Source organism: Mauremys reevesii, linkage group 13 (assembly GCF_016161935.1).
Source record: "Mauremys reevesii isolate NIE-2019 linkage group 13, ASM1616193v1, whole genome shotgun sequence".
Classification (NCBI taxonomy): domain Eukaryota; kingdom Metazoa; phylum Chordata; order Testudines; family Geoemydidae; genus Mauremys; species Mauremys reevesii.
Window position 1 is genome coordinate 20797882 of NC_052635.1, and position 17238 is coordinate 20815119.

Here is a 17238-nt window from a genome sequence, read left to right on the forward strand (position 1 = left end):
ATCGACTCTTCATTGTCTCCTCCTTCAACAACGTATCAATGCTACCCATCTACGACAGCTATTAACAGGCCGTACTTTGTTTCTTTTAAAACTTAAGTTTTAAGGGAACTAGGCTAAGCTTGGTTTCCCTAAGCTTTATTTCAGTTTAAGGCTCATTGAGTTAAGTTAAAGAGTAAACAGCTTTAACAGCTCTGCATTAGCTTCCTCTGCTAAGAGGTGTGAAAACGGAACTGCCAGAGGCGTGGTCCCTTATCTTCCAACACAGGGTTATTAAAACAAAGTGTGAGTATTAACCAAAGTTTGGAGCACATAATATTGTATCATCATATATATCTCATATATAACTCTGTAATTCTAACTGTTTTACCATTTGTTTACTATTTCATAGATTTTAATAAAAGGTCTTTATGACTATATCTGTCTCAGTGTAAGCTTCCTGTCATACCCTCGAAGGTCCTTTTATAAACTCTGTGAAGCCTGATTCAGGATAAACTATCTTCTGATCAAATTGACGATTAATACCCATATTAATAAATTAATTAAAATTAAACAAACATTAAATTAAGTGGATAAATTAAATCAACATTAACATACCCTGAATCAGGCTACAAGCTCCATTGTGCACGGAGTGATCTATAGGCTAGAAGACTGGTTTTAGCCTGTAATTAACTCCAACGAGGAATGCCAAGCAGAAGTAAAGATCAGAAACTTCTCAAAGAAATCACAAGTCTGCACCTTGCTTGCAGGAGAAACTCAGCTCCTGCCCATAACTGCATCCTTCCACTGTCTCTCCCTCTTCCACTTTGTGGAGTCCAAGTGCCTCACCATACCGTCCCAGGCCCTTCTAGCTATGTCCCCTCCCAGCCCAGGCACATGGCTTTAGTTGTCTCACCTAAGGAACACAGGCTATTATGCAAGCTTGCTAGCCTGCTCCTAGGATAACAGCTGTTTGAGAGGGGACTTGGGAGTGGGGCTCTGCTTACCCGGGTTAATGTACAGAAACCTACACTCATGGATTCTGTAGGGAAACCAACACAGTAGCATGTTGCAGGCTGCTGACTCAGATTCTTTCTGGCGCCTCACACCCATACCAGGCACTTCAGTGGCTAGATGCAACAGCCAACTTACTACTATATAAATAATTGCATAGGTAAGGACACTTATTTCTTAAACATCCATTAAGATGGATTATATGTAAATATTATACCATCAATACTGGAAGTGAATTAGTATTATATATTTTACACAAACCAGGGGAAAAGAACATAAAGGCTGCTAGGTCAAACACTCAGGTTAGGAAAGGTTCCCTGGGTAACCCTAATTCAGCCCTCTCCTGCATGTGTGTTAAGTTACCCCTCCCCCACCCATCTGTATCCTATTGGACCAGGTTCTGGTGATGAGAGAGACAAGCCTTCAAGCTATGCAGAGCTCTTCCTCAGGGCTGGGGAAAGCACTCAGGGTACATCTACACTAGAAGTGCTGCACTTCTGGTGCAGACACTAAGTCGTCAGCTTCACGACTCCACCTCCGGCGAGTGGCGGTAGCCATGTTGGCGAGAGAAGCTCTCCTGCCCACACAGCACCTACACTGGCACTTAGGTCGGTGTAACTTATGTTGCTCAGGGTGTGGATTATTCACACCCCTGTGTGATGCAACTCATACTGAAGGAAGTTCTAGTGTAGACAAGGTCACAGCTAAATACAAGATTAAATGGATTGTTTAGAAGAAGTCATTTAGCATATATTCTAAGGGACCATTCAAGGTGATACAGATTAATTGCAGTTTGACTCACAGGATCCCATTCAGTGCACAGGAGGGACGGTGCACGCTGAATGAAGTGATTCCATCTTTTGATTTCTCATTGTTCAAGGTGGGGCCCAGGCCTTACTGGGCACTATTCAAGCCCAGCTTTGAAGACAGAATTATTAATTTCCTCATGGGCTTTCTTATGGCACTCATCACTATAGAACTGAGTGTCTCGAACAATTTATTTTCATAAAACAGTCATCTGAGAGGGTGCTATTGTAATACAGATGATAAATATCCCATTTTACAGATGGGGAAGAGACACACAGATTAAGGTCAAAATTCTCCACTAATTGTGGATGCCCAATTTGAGACATGGAGACCTGATTTTTCAGAGTGCTCAGCACTGTATAGCACTTAACATAGTCAAACAGCTCCCAGCGACTGCAGCTGCAAGTGCCCAGCACTTCTGCAAATCAGGCACCAGCATTTCAAGTTGGGCACCCAGAAAATGAGGATCACAGTTAGTGACACCCCTGTGACAGGTTTGATTTAAGTGACTTGCCCAGCACCACACAGGAACTCAATGGCAGAGGCAGAGAGAATACAATTCCCACCACTTTTACCATGAGATTGGCCTTGCTCTTTCTGCAATGCCCAGCCTCATTCACTACACACCTTCTGTGACTCAAGGGCCTCTCGGTGCCAAGTGGCATGGGGCACAGCAGTGCACAAGGCTTACAGGGATCCTCTGGGGTCCGGTATTTACATACAAGTTTAACAAAAAGGGCCATGTATGGTTTGTGCTGAAAGCCTGTCACAGCGATCATCTTAAATCATTGCAAAGTGTGTGCGTGCGTATGTATTATATAGAAAATTATGCTCTTAAAACTGGGCAGTTAATGGCAGCTCACCCAGAGGTAACACGCCTTAAGACAAGTTCCACCACACAGGAGATGGGAGACACTTATCTCCCTGGCTGACCATTGCACGTCTTCTAATGGGAGTCTATTTGCATGTGAGGAGAAGAAATTAACAGGGTTGGGAATGACGATGCTGTTTACAGGTGGCCCAGTGTACCTAGAGGTGCAGGAAGATGCCCTGGCACCCTTTCTCAGGGGAGGCAAGCTGCCAGCAGGTTGGATTTATGAAAGGAGGGTCTCAGCCTTCCAGGCTGAAAAAGCTGTGAGAAGGACTTTAGCTAAGCAGGACCTTGTTAGACAAGAGGGCATCTTTTCGGTCAGTTTTAGGCTCTAGAAGGTGTGTTATTTTACTGTATATGTAACTCTGATCCCAGTGTTTCTGTTTGCTGTACTTTGACTCACTGTTTATTAAACAAACAGATTTGTTTATAAAGAAAGCATCAGTGCTGCATGTGAAGTGGTGTGGTGTCCTAAGGTGCAACTAGTAAGCCGGGCTGTACTGTTCCTTTGGGAACAGCGGGTCTGGTAATTCTGTGAGCGTCCAGCGGAGCAGGGGCTGGACATCGCGTGGGGATGCTTGGAATACTCAGGAGGGGGAGTGCGCCTGTTGCTTACCTGCACAAGGACAGCAGAGCCTGCTTAGGCTGAGAGGGGAGTGCTTGTGTTGCCTGTTGCTGGTGGAGACGGGGGCTGACTGTTGGCAGGCACAGATAACACTTCCTCAGGCTAAAGGCAAGTGGCAGCAAGGTGCCTTGCAGCCCTGGGCACCCCCAGGATGCATCACACCTTCCCACATCTGCCACAAATGAAGCAGGATCCCACAGACAACAGCCTCTTTCACTACACAACCCTGACTCATCCCCAGAGGAGGTCCTGCCTCTGTGCTGAATGAGGCAGGGGTCCAGTGGGGAAAAAAATAGTATGTGATCATGTACTGAAAGAGTATCAATGCATATGCACAAGAGGACCATGTAAAGGTTGGACCAACAACCTTCACCCTGGCTTCTCCTATCTTTTGAGTGCTTGACTTCGCAACTTCATTTTTAGGCTTTTATGTGGATAATTTCCTATATTTCTTTTTAAAAAGAAAACCAAACACCAAATTTCTTCATGTGTCATCATACTGACATCCCCAGAGTTCATCAGCAGGGCTGGAGCCTTTAGATCCCGCCCAGAGCTCTGCTGCTGGAGGACAGAGTAACTGGGAGCAGTAGTTTGTGGACCAGCACTTGGTGGATGGGACACTTGGCCAGTGGGTTCATAGACATTTGCTGACAGCAGAGGGATGGAGAGACTCGGGAACCTTGGGTTCCAATCTAGGCAGTGGAAGGGAGTGTGCTCTAGAACAGGGGTTCTCAGACTTTTGTACTGGAGACCCCTTTCACATTCCAAGCCTCTGAGCATGACACCACCCCCCCCCGACCCCATAGATTAAAAACACCTTTTTATATATTTAACACCATTATAAATGTTGGAGGCAAAGTGGGGTTTGGGGTAGAGGCTGACAGCTCGCAACCATCCCATGTAATAACCTTGCAACCCCCTGAGGGGTCCTGACCCCCAGTTTGAGAACCCGTTCTAGAATATCCCTTCTTGCCCAGGCCTCTTCAAGCTGTCCTAGTCCCGTCTCTTCCTCCACCCAAGCCAGTTCCAGTCTCAACTCCTGAGGCTTCTCAGACCTGTTCCCAGTCTCCTTGCTGAGCCAGTCCTAGCTTCAACCCTCTGTTCTCCTCCATCCCAGTGTCCTCACCGCCTTGTCCCCAGCCAGTCCCAGTTTCCTCTGTCCCCTGGCTCCCCATCCAATCTGTCTCCCTCCCCCCACACACCCTGGCTTCCAGTTGTGCCCCCAACCCACATTTCCCCATCCCCACTTCCCTCATCCAATTTCATTCTTCTCTCACACACCTTCCTTGTTCCAGTCTCTGCCCATCTCGTCTGGGTCTCTTTCCCCCATTCATACACGTGGCTTCGCATCTGATCAGTCTCCGCCCCCAGGCTCAGTGACCCAGACTCTCTCCGAGCTCCCCTCCCAGCTCCCCCCATCCCAACCAGCTGCCAATCGCAATTTCCCAGTTGGGGTTGGTCCTGCTTTGAGTAGGGGGTTGGACTAAATGACCTCCTGAGGTCCCTTCCAACCCAGATATTCTATGATTCCCCCCTCACCACTAGACTCCTTGCCATCATCTATTTCCACCCACTCCCACCCTGTCCAGCTAGGTCCTCTGCATTCTCATCAGGCAGCCTCCTCCCCCTAATTGCCTGGGCACAGGAGTGGGGTCACTTAGAGAACCAGAGAGGAAAGGTTTCCTCCCTGCTTTCAGTTCAGATGCCTGGCACAGCAGCCAGGAACTGCAAATGCAGGGGAAGTCTTGCTGCTATAATCTACAGTCTCTATTGAGCAAGTGTGAACTGATTTTTTTCTTCCAAAAATATATAACCAGATTTTGGTGCATTTTCACAGAAATGGCAAAAGGCACATCCCTGACACAAAGACCAGCCTACTGCCAAACTTCAAGTCCCTGCTCTAAAGCATGGGTGCCCTAAGCTTTTGAGAGGAAAAGGGTCACTGGGACTTTTAACACGAGTAAAAAAAATTCCACTAGGCTTATTCTCAGAAATGGCTAAAGTTCTTCCAAAGAAATCAGCCTGAGACAGACACCTGGCATGGAAAATTTCAGCCCAAACAGTTAAAAGTCTGGCAAAAAAGTTACGAGTCACCAGAAATAAGGGTCTTATAATAGGCAGTGTTGAGCAACTTGCCACCATGCTGCCAATAACACTAATTTACCTCCATGATATATGCTGTTTACATTTGTATCTCATCCGAGCAAGTAACCCAGATGGTTAGGGCTTGTATCTATTTATAGCCTGCCATTCCTAATCTCTCTCTCATTAACCTGAAGGAAGCGTGGCCGCTGGGTTAGATACTACAGAGAATGTTTGCTTGTTAAGTTTCCCATTGGATATTTTACTTCCTTTTCATGGAGATTAGTGCTGTTGATTAATTGCAGTTAACTCACGTGATTAACAAAAAAACCAAAAACACGATTTAAAAAATTAATCGCTATTAATCAGTTTTAATTGCACTGTTAAACAATAGAATACCAATTGAAATTTATTAAATATTTTGGATGTTTGTCTACATTTTCATATATAATGTATTCTGTGTTGTAATTTAAATCAAAATGTGTATTTATATTACAAATATTTGCACTGTAAAAATGATAAACAAAATAGTATTTTTCAGTTTACTTCATACAAGTACTGTAGTGCAATCTCTGTCATGAAAGTGCAACTTACAAATGTGGATTTTTTTGTTACATAACTGCACTGAAAAACAAAACTTCAGAGCCTACAAGTCCACTCAGTCCTACTTCTGGTTCAGCCAATCACCAAGACAAACAAGTTTGTTTATATTTACAGGAGATAATGCTCCCGCTTCTTATTTACAATGTCACCAGAAAGTGAGGAACAGGCGTTTGCATGGCACTTTTGTAGCTGGCATTGCAAGGTATTTACATGCCAGATATGCTAAACATTCACATGCCCCTTCATGCTTCGGCCACCATTCCAGAGGATGTGCTTCCATGCTGATGATGCTCGTTAAAAAAAAATAAATGTGTTAATTAAATTTATGACTGAATTACTTGAGGGAGAACTGTATGTCCCCTGCTCTGTTTTACCTGCCATATATTTCATGTTAATAGCAGTCTTGGATGATGACCCAGCACATGTTGTTCATTTTAAGAACACTTTCACAGCAGATTTGACAAAACACAAAGAAGATACAAACGTGAGATTTCTAAAGATAGCTAAAGTGCCTTCCAAAATCTAAGAGGGACGAGGTGTGGAGCATGCTTTCAGAAATCTTAAAAAAGCAACACTCCAATGCGGAAACTACAGAACCTGAACCACCAAAAAATGAAAAAATCAACCTTCTGCTGGTGGCATCTGACTCAGATAATGAAAAAGAACATACATCAGTCTGCATTGCTTTGGACTGTTATCGAGCGGAACCCATCATCAGCATGGACGCATATCCCGTGGAATGGTGGTTGAAGCATGAAAAGACATATGAATCTTTAGCACATCTGTCACATGAATATCTTGTGAGGCCGGCTACAACAGTACCACGAGAACGCCTGTTCTCACTTTCAGGTGATATTGTGAACAAGAAGCGGACAGCATTATCTCCTGCAAATGTAAACAAACTTGTTTTTCTGAGTGATTGGCTGAACAAGAAGTAGGTCTGAGTGGACTTGTTAGGCTCTAAAAATTTTAGAGAGTTTTATTTTTGAATGCCTTTTTTGTACATAGTTCTACATTTGTAAGTTCAACTTTCATGATAAAGAGATGGCAATACATTACTTGTATTAGGTGAATTGAAAAATTCTATTTCTTTTTTTACAGAGCAAATACTTGTAATCAAAAATAAATATAAAGTGAGCACTGTACACTTTGTATTCTGTGTTGTAATTGAAATCAATATACTGGAAAATGTAGAAAACATCCACAAATATTAATAACAGAATACCATTTATTTTAACAGTGCAATTATTTTTTTTAATAGTTTGAGAGCCCTAATGGAGATATCTGTGGGTCTTGGGTTGGGTCAAAGTTGATAGACAAATGCTGAATTTTAGACTTGTTTTGAACACTCCTCCAACCTCTCTATTATAGAGGAGTTTAGCTTGTGTACATGCTTTAAAAGAATCATTTACACATAGTGCTTAGGAAGAATATAAATGACATCGATGGCATGGAGGTTGAGAAGTGAGCTGTCATACAAAGGGGCAGGGAAGCTAACAGACTACGAAAAGGAATTGTGCACAAGGAAAACTAAGGCTAATTTAATATTAGACTAAATATCAGGAAGACTTTGGACACCTAAAGTGGTTGAACCTGCCCGGCATTTGATCCAATTAAGACAGGATATTCTGTAAGTAAAGCTACTGAGATGGGACTAATCCTTTCAGGACTGTCCAAGCTACCAATGACTACTGCCACCAAGGTGCACAGGACAATTCAGCTGTTTCTCCAGCCAGGGCACATTAGCTGGTACAGATACAAAGGGGCAAGGAAGAGTTCCATTTAGACTATTAACAGATCAGGACTTACAAGCCACCAAAAAGGAGCATCAATTACTTTTAGTGTTAGAATGGTTAACCATATAATCCTAACACTGAGATATTGACAAGTTAGAGGGAGTTAAGAGAAGAGCACCACCAACAGATTAATGAGCAGGAAGGGCTGTGTTAGAGTGAAAGCTTAAGAGAGCTGTATTTGAATCACTTGGCTATCCGTGGGGCAAGCATGACCATGTGGGACAGAGAGGTGCATTAGCATAAGTTAGGGAAAAGCTGGGCTGAATAGTATGAAAAGCTTCCTGATACTGAAAACTATGAAAACTGCATAATGGCTCCTCACATACACACACCCCTTCCTGCCCTCCCCACCCCAGGGAAAGTGGCAGAAGCCCATTGCTTGCGACATTTATGGCAGAGCTCTAGAACAGTACACTTTCTAGGGACTGATTCTGCACTGACTCCTCAGGAACCTGGCCAGAGTGCCTAAGAGGTCTTTGCCATCTCTGATCTGATCAGAGGCTAGAACAGATCCAAGCCCTACAGTACTCTTCTGATCATGTGCACCCTGGCACTGAATTGCTAAGACACTATAAAAGCACTTTAGGAAGTTTCATTTCCTTACTTCCCTCAAAACTTCTCATTTCTCCATTTGTGCAAGCTGGCCCACTAAGACTACCATGGTTCTCCCCTAGGGCAGCAGGAGATCAAACACATACATTTTCTAAGCAGGTGCTGTCTTTGTCCTTGTTGAGGTAATGCTGTTGCCAGAATCGCAGGAGACTATGAAAATTGTTCAGGATGAACCCTGGGTATTTTTCCATATATTCCATCTCTTGCAGCGTGTGCAGGTAGAAGGGTAGCTTGTCTTTCCTTCGGGCCAGCATTAAGATAACTAAGCTTGTGTTCAAACAACTGACATTTTCCTAAAATAAAGGAGACATGGGAAATCAAGTTACAGAAAAATGCAGAGATCAAGTATTCCATGAAATTCCACACAGAATTCGTTTAGGGTCCAAATCTATCCAAGATAAATGCTTCTAACTCCTAGTGCACAGTGAAGACAAGCACGTCTTGAAAAGAAGTCAGACCCCCCAAACCCATTAATACACATCACGAATGATTACAGTGATCATATTTTAATGTCAGCTCTTTACCTGTGTGAGTGTCTGTACATGAATAATATTAATGAGGCGGAAAAGGAAGGACATTCTCATGGACATCTGAGACATGTATGATAACAGGCGGCACTCGGACAAGACTTCTGCAACTATAGGGAAGACAACCAGATTATTAGATTTGCAGAGTTTAGACAAAGAATGAAACCGTCATTCTTAAAATCTGGATGTAAGGGGAAGACAGTAATTCCTGAACCTAATGCAAGACTAGGCATTGTATCCAGAGCTGCCGACAGGTTGTGCTTCTCTCTGAACAGAGACAAGGGAGACTTCTGGTTGAAAAAGATGGGGTTGTCCCAAGGGCAGATTGTCTTCGGCCACAGAGTTCTTTTACTGCTGGCTGATCTGCAGTTGAAGGCAATCCCAGCTGACAATGTGGGCAGCACAGCAATAAGAACTGGTGCTCACACCCAGTAAACACATGTGCTAAGTCATGCATCTGAGACACACATTGCAATCTCTCAAAGAGCTGCCAATCTTCCTTTACCTTTAATATCAGACTGGTTCTCAAATCGGTCCAGAGACAATGTAATGCAGCGAACCAACATGTTTGAGTCAACCAGTGAACTGTTGATCTGATTCAAAAAGATCTGAAACTAAAGACAGACATTTTAGTGCTATGTTTGCAAAAGCGATATACTCTATAGTGGTAGGCACTTGTGGAGCAGAGTTTCGTACACTGAGAGCATTGTATGTGGCTAACAAGCTGGATATTACCCATGGCGTGAACAGTAATTAGAATTAGCTGCCCATTGCAGGTAGGTCTGCAGACAAGGCCCTGTGGTGAGTACAATTATGTGACCACACAAATGGTCTTTGGAAACGTTACTGCATAACTGTGCTCATGAATTTGAGCTTTTTGTTTGTTTTAAAGGACTAAGTCTCTACCCACATTGCTTGCAGTGATGCCATGTCACGTTCTGAACAAATGTGCATCCAAGTCTGTACACTACCTCAAACAGTACCTCAGAAGTACAAATGCCCCGTTCATTTCAGAGATAACCATGAGCCCCCAATCCCCAAATCATAAATTGCTTCTGCCCAGAAAAAGGAATGGGCAAATTAACCCATGTACATCACAGGACTGCACCTAGTATTTGGCACAGAGAAGGGTGGGTTTTTTTTTTTTTTTCTTTCTTTCTCCAAAAGAGATTTACCTTCTCATCTGTGTTGATATATTTGTTGAACCTCTTGAAAGCATCAATGTTGAATTTCATCAGTTCTCCCAGCAGATCAAAGTAACTCTGAAGCACATCCCGTGATTTGCACTCACTGTCAACAATGCAGTAGAGAATATGCTGGCAAGAAAGGAAAGTGTGTTACCACCACATTTTAGCCTAAATCACCAATAAACTCAGATTCAAATGCTTGTGATCCAATTACTGCTTAAAAAAGTTTAAAAAGAATGAAATGTGGATAGGTAAATCAGGTGATTTTTTTCCATAGCACTCAAAAATGGAGTATCTAAGATCTGAATCTAAGGTAGATATAAATCACTTAGAATCTGGATACTGTAAGTACCTGTACCAGTTCCCAGAGTTAGATTTAAACCAAACCTAATAACTATGATCACATACAACATTTCAGGTTCCTATAAATCATAGATTTACCAAATGTGATCACTCCCTTAAAAGTTTTTGTTGAAACCAGAGCTAAACCTCTCAAAGGTGTTGCATTAGGTATAAGATCTGCCTATTGCTGCAGTGAATTCTAGCACTCATTTTTTAAGCTTCCTGGATTTTCTTAAAAATTAAACCCACCAATTCCCATGGAGATACATGCTAAGTTTGTTACAGTGTATGTGTGCCAGAGCAGATATCTAGGTTGTTACCTCTAAGAGTCCTCTCTTTAGCAGGAACATCTGGTCTGCATAGGAAGTGGCACCTCGTAGAAAACTCTCAACTGCCCTTGCTTGCCAGAACCTGAGACAAATATATGAAGTTTTACTAATTCAACAAGGCTGTAACTCATTGGGGAAAGTTACTTTATCACTTATATGTCTCAGGCTAAACTAAGTTTCCCTGTCCATTTAGTTTCAACATGAAAGCGAAGCTGTGTAAAGCAATTCCATAGAATAGTCACTATTCCATTCACACTACCAGAGAAACCAAATCAGAACATTTTAAGTCTTCTCACAATGGATAATAAAATACTTCAGCTGTCATGAACTCTGAAGACTAGCAAGTCTTCCCACCCCACCAAAAAACCACATACATCAATGTAAATGGAACCCACCTGAAAGAGGACTCAGCTGGTTCCTTCTTCATGACCTGTAGTAGCCTGGTTAACAAACCTCTTTTTCCATCACAGACTAGACTTCTAAAGAATATGGGGGGAATATTACAAATATGAGTGGAAGGATGGCAAAAGCAGGTCACTATAGAACGTACTTCTGGAGATTAAGCTAGATTCTACTCACAAAGCTTAATATGAAGAGTCCAGTATTACACAGCATTGTCATCCATGGGCATTTCACATTGCCCACAAGAACTGATGACAGCAGCTCCCACATAGCTCTGATGCTGCAATCTGCAAGAGCTGCAGCATAACTGGCTTTCAAGGAAGTTTCAAACAAAGCATTTTTGTTGGAACCTTACCAAATGCAAAAGAAATATGAGCACTGTGATCAGAAGGAGCAGCAGGCCTGATAGTTTTGAGTGAGAACAGAGGGGGCTGGGTCTCACTACACATTTACAGAAAGGAGAGTTTGGTTCAGCAAGCACAACATTTTTGTATCAGAATTCAGACCGAGGCAGTGGCCTAAATAAGTTAATAGTCTCCACAGGAAAAACCCATCAAACTGAAGCCCACAAACATTAACAGCACCTTGACACAACTGGGAAATGTATTTACGCAGGAGGTATATGCAGACATGCTGCCAGAAAAATGGTGTTTATTCAGAAAAGGCGTGGCACCTGAAAACAATAAGGGCGGGAAATGGAATGGTTCTGTCCACGTGCTTAGACCATGAGCCAACCTGCAGGTGTAGGGCGGGGATTCACTTTTCTACTGTTCAGAAAGATAGGCAGCATGGCTGCTCAGTTGATCCATGCTGGTCACTGCCTGTGTACCGGCCAGCTGAGGTGCTGGATGCAGCCTGAAACCTGCAGAACAGAGCTTTTCACAAAGGAGGGCACTGGCTGCGGGATAGCTGGCTCCCCTTACTAATGCTATCAGAAAATAGGGAAGGTTGCTCTGCAAATTACACAGGATGGAAGAGGTTCTCTGTGGCCTTGCCCCTCCTCCTTCTAGCACACGTACAACACAGGGCAGCATTTCCCTCTGAATGGTTGAAGCAGGGCCAGAACAGCAGCAGTGCTCAGGAAGAGAGGGTTTGGTCAACACCGGTGGTGGTTTCTCACCAACAAGGCAGATAACGAGGAAGTTGGCAATACTTAAGAACTGGGAAATCCCATTGTGTGCCAGAGATTCCTTTTCAAAGCCAATGGCACCTTTCCACTCACACTGGCAACCTGGTATGACCCAAGTACGTTTGTTGGCTTTGTCTTCCAAGCCCTGCAGAGGGAGTGAGCTGGATTCTTTTGTCTAGCACACAAAGAGAACTGTTTATCAAGAGCTTGTCTTCAGAAGTCATACTGATTTAACTAGATCAGTACCACAGAACACCTTAGTGGGGCCACTCAAATGGGTTTACATATGTTATGTCAATTTAGCTTAATTTGGTTATTAGCCACTTCTAAATCAAACCTCTTTGGCAGGTACTCATATCTTCTAAATCAGTTTAGTGAAATTGGCGTAATGTGTGCATAGGCCAGGCCTAAATCCCAGTTGCAAATTACCACCGGTGGCTATTCATGAGCTAGAAAGATTCCAGCTTGCTTCACAACACCCAGTTTGTGAGGCTGGCAGTTAGAAAAGCACATAACATGGAGATCATGGACACAAACGTCAAACTCCATAATGCCATTGTCACAGCCTCTTTATAGAGTACAAAGCGCATTTTAAGATGTCAGCTAGTCATTACTATGAAAATAGGGGTAGCTATTTCTTCCTTTGAAGGATCTGGTTCTCCACCTGGCAATGCAATGGCCTTATAGAGCAACGCTATTTGATACTGATGTGGCAATTTCACCTAGCTTCTTTCACATGTGATATATGGAAAATGCATTTCTTGACATTTCCATAATTTCCTAGTGGTTCTGCTAGTGCAACTTATTGCTGAAGTTACGGGAACGAGATTTCACGGAGGATTTCAAACAGAGCGGATAAAATAAAACCTCTAGCGTAAGTACTTACTGAATGTTCAGAGTTTAAGAGAGCTTGAAATAACAGGCTACAAAACCTATAGCTTCCTCCCTACCTGTCTGTGTTGACAACTGCGTCTACTTCAGGGATGTTGGCTTTGAGGGAGATTGCACTCAGTTCATTAAGTTCTTGGCTGTTTAACAGAAGATATTTGTTCCTGAAAAAAAAATCATTGAGAGAAAAAAGGAAAAATGAGGCTGAGCACATCCATTTGTTTCCTTCATTCATGATTTATATAATGTTGCCAGTTATACGTACTGCATCTGCAATCCACGACTCCAAGCCAAACAAGACAGTGTGGCTAAGTTATTTGTGAAACCGAAAAGATGGGAACAGACATTTATTGATGCAGCCCACTAACAGGATGTTGCCCTGCCTAAGAGTGCATGCTACCACATTGCCAGTCCTCCCGAAATTCAATCCCTGTCACTAATCATTAAAAAAGCAGTGCCAGGCTTCTTACGCTTGTCTTTTTTATTATACCATAACCATCCAAAAGCAGATTAGAGAAAGATACAACACAACAAGGATAGCCTTTCAGCACTTACAAAATATAGGTATTTCACCTACAATAATTGCTGTTTAATCTGTTGGAAGCTATGACATTAACTTTCAAAAATACAAAATGGCAGCTGAACAGATTTCAGCAAATTCAGATAGCACAGCCTTCCAAGAATCCCTCAAAAAAAGAGTCTCTATGCTACCTATCAATAGTTGCCCAATAATATGAAGATTAACTAGTAACATTAAATCATATAAGGCACTCAAATTTTCCAGTACTTGGTTACAATTTACTTGACTATGCTATTATTCTATTCCTGGAAAGTGCCAAAAGACATCAGGAAACAAACTAGGAAACAGGGATGGGTATAGCAAAGTAAAGAACTCACATAATAAAATATTTAGCCAAGTAACTACATAAAAGAGAAAGTGTTTTCCAGTGTCATTCAAATAAACCTGAATTGCCCATTAACCATTTTCGAGACAGCAAAAATCATATATACTTTACTCTACAATATTCATTATGAAAGAAAATTTTGTTTTTGGTTTAACAGAAATGCACTACAAGAACTATTCTTTCAAACACACATTTTTTCTGTAAATCATAACTTTGATCTGGTTTAGTTGCAAGTGGCCAAATTAAAAAAAAAAAAAATCAATAAACCATTTTGTTTAACTACAAACATAGCCTCCTGACCTTCATCATCAGGAATGTCTAGCTATTTTCTAGGCCACACCAATTCCAGTCACCAGTCAGTCAAGGTGACTTCAAAAGACTAAAAAGCTTTTCTTTTCCTGGCTATAGTAGTAGTAACAGATTCAGAGACTCTAGAGAGGGGGGACGAGGAGAGGAGAGAGGTCATTGAGTCCTCCCCTCATGGCATGGGACCACCAATACCTACCATCATCTGATAGACATTTATCTAACCTACTCTTAAATATCTCCAGAGATGGAGATTCCACAACCTCCCTAGGCAGTTTATTCCAGTGTTTAACCACCCTGACAGTTAGGAACGTTTTCCTAATGTCCAACCTAAACCTCCTTTGCTGCAGTTTAAGCCCATTGCTTCTTGTTCTATCCTTAGAGGCAAGATGAACAAGTTTTCTCCCTCCTCCTTATGACACCCTTTCAGATACCTGAAAACTGCTATCATGTCCCCTCTCAGTCTTCTCTTTTCCAAACTAAAACCCAATTCTTTCAGCCTCCTTCATAGGTCATGTTCTCTAGACCTTTAATCATTTTTGTTGCTCTTCTCTGGACCCTCTCCAATTTCTCCACATCTTTCTTGAAATGCGGCGCCCAGAACTGGACACAATACTCCAGCTGAGGCCTGACCAGCGCAGAGTTGAGCGGAAGAACGACTTCTCGTGTCTTGCTCACAACACACCTGTTAATGCATCCCAGAATCATGTTTGCTTTTTTTGCAACAGCATCACACTGTTGACTCATATTTAGCTTGTGGTCCACTATAACCCCTAGATCCCTTTCTGCCGTATCCTTCCTAGACAGTCTCTTCCCATTCTGTATAGGAAGGAACAATCAGTTTCACATAAGTGGAGCACTTTGCATTTGTCTTTATTAAACTTCATTCTGTTTACCTCAGACCATTTCTCCAATTTGTCCAGATCATTTTGAATTTTGACTCTATCTTCCAAAGCAGTTGCAATCCCTCCCAGTTTGGTATCATCTGCAAACTTAATAAGCATACTTTCTATACCAATATCTAAGTCGCTGATATTGTTTAGCATCTGCCAGCACTTCTCCCCTACTTTAAGATGCTGGAGCAAGACAAAATACAAATTGTTCCTCAGATGCCTTATTACTTTTAACACCTTACCCTGCTGATTAGCATCAGCTGGAGTTGCCACATGGTATCCGTTTCCTTCCAGGTCAATAGATTTCTGCAATGGAATTCTAACACCTCTCGCTATTAAAAGGGGAATTCTCTGAATCCTTAGCCAGTAACTCAGGGGTTTAGCTGAATCCTCTCTCCCTGTACCAGCTGAGTTCAAGCACTCTTTACTCTCTTGTGTTCATTGCGTTTTCAGGTAACTCAAGTTTACCAAAAAAACCAGGAGTACTTGTGGCACCTTAAAGACTAAAATTTATTTTATCATGAGCTTTCGTGAGCTGCAGCTCACTTCTTCGGATGCACAGAATGGAACACACAGACAGGGGATATTTATACATACAGAGAACATGAAAAGGTGGAAGTATGCATACCAACAGGCAGAGTCTAATTAATTGAGATGAGCTATCGTTAGCAGGAGGAAAAAAACTTTTTGAAGTGATAATTAAGATGGCCCATAGAAGGTGTGAGGAGAACTTAACATAGGGAAATAGATTCAATTGGTGTAATGACCCAACCATTCCCAGTCTTTGTTTAGGCCACAATTAATAGTATCTAGTTTGCATATTAATTCAAGTTCAGCAGTTTCTCTTTGGAGTCTGTTTTTGAAGTGTTTTTGTTGCAAAATTGCCACCTTCAAGTCTGTCACTGAGTGGTTAGAGAGGTTGAAGTGTTCTCCCACTGGTTTTTGAAAGTTATGATTCCTGATGTCAGATTTGTGTCCATTTATTCTTTTGTGTAGAGACTGTCCGGTTTGGCCAATGTACATGGCAGAGGGGCATTGCTGGCACATGATGGCATATATCACGTTGGTAGATGTGCAGGTGTACGAGCCCCTGATGGCGTGTCTGATGTGATTAGGTCCTATGATGGTGTCACTTGAATGGATATGTGGACAGAGCTGGCATCGGGCTTTGTTGCAAGGATAGGTTCCTGGGTTAGTGTTTATGTTGTATGGTGTGTGGTTGCTGGTGAGTATTTGCTTCAGGTTGGGCAGCTCACGAAAGCTCATGCTAAAATAAATTTGTTAGTCTTTAAGGTGCCACAAGTACTTCTGTTTTTTTTGCGGATACAGACTAACACGGCTGCTACTCTGAGGCTATGGCTACACTGGCGATTTGCAGCGCTGGAAAGCCTCCACCAGCGCTGCAATTAGTAAATGGCCACACCTGCAGGGCACTTCCAGCGCTGCAACTCCCTGGCTGCAGCGCTGGCACACCAGCGCTGTGATTGGCCTCCAGGGTATAAGGATGTATCCCAGAATGCTTTTATAAATTACTCTCTTTGTTTTGTTATGCAGCCTCTCTTTGTTTTAAACAATCAAATGAGAGGCAGGCAGGCAGAGTGTGAACTGCTTATCTATAAAAACAAACACTGATCACAGCAAACAGGAGCTATCTATACCTGGCTGTGAACGATCAAATGAGAGGCAAACATTTTGTGATTTTTCCAATCTCTCTCTTCCCGGGCAGTCCGTGTTGGAGGCAGGCTGTTTGCAATTAGAGTTAAGACTAAGGGCTCATGAACATTTTGTGATTTTTCCAATCCAGGAAGCTAACACACAGTGTTGGCTCCAAAATCCACTCTCTATCTTCCTGTCACAGTACACCACCCTCCACCCCCTTTTGAAAAGCACGTTGGTGCACTTGAATGCTGGGATAGCTGCCCATAATGCAGCACTCTGCTCCTA

At 42.6% G+C, this 17238-nt stretch overlaps 1 protein-coding gene across 2 annotated transcripts in view; it reads right to left on the reverse strand.

Annotated features, from left to right (window-relative positions):
- The window catches only part of LOC120380913 (transient receptor potential cation channel subfamily C member 4 associated protein), a 72316-nt gene that overhangs the window by 3666 nt on the left and 51412 nt on the right, over nucleotides 1-17238 (reverse strand). For both annotated transcript variants that reach the window (XM_039498821.1, XM_039498820.1), the window contains exons 12-18: nucleotides 13253-13354; nucleotides 11167-11250; nucleotides 10763-10853; nucleotides 10089-10229; nucleotides 9419-9527; nucleotides 8911-9023; nucleotides 8473-8679 (exon numbers count right to left, since the gene is read on the reverse strand). In XM_039498821.1, the coding sequence (XP_039354755.1) occupies nucleotides 8473-8679; nucleotides 8911-9023; nucleotides 9419-9527; nucleotides 10089-10229; nucleotides 10763-10853; nucleotides 11167-11250; nucleotides 13253-13354 (847 nt within the window). The remainder of the gene's footprint in view (nucleotides 1-8472; nucleotides 8680-8910; nucleotides 9024-9418; nucleotides 9528-10088; nucleotides 10230-10762; nucleotides 10854-11166; nucleotides 11251-13252; nucleotides 13355-17238) is intronic.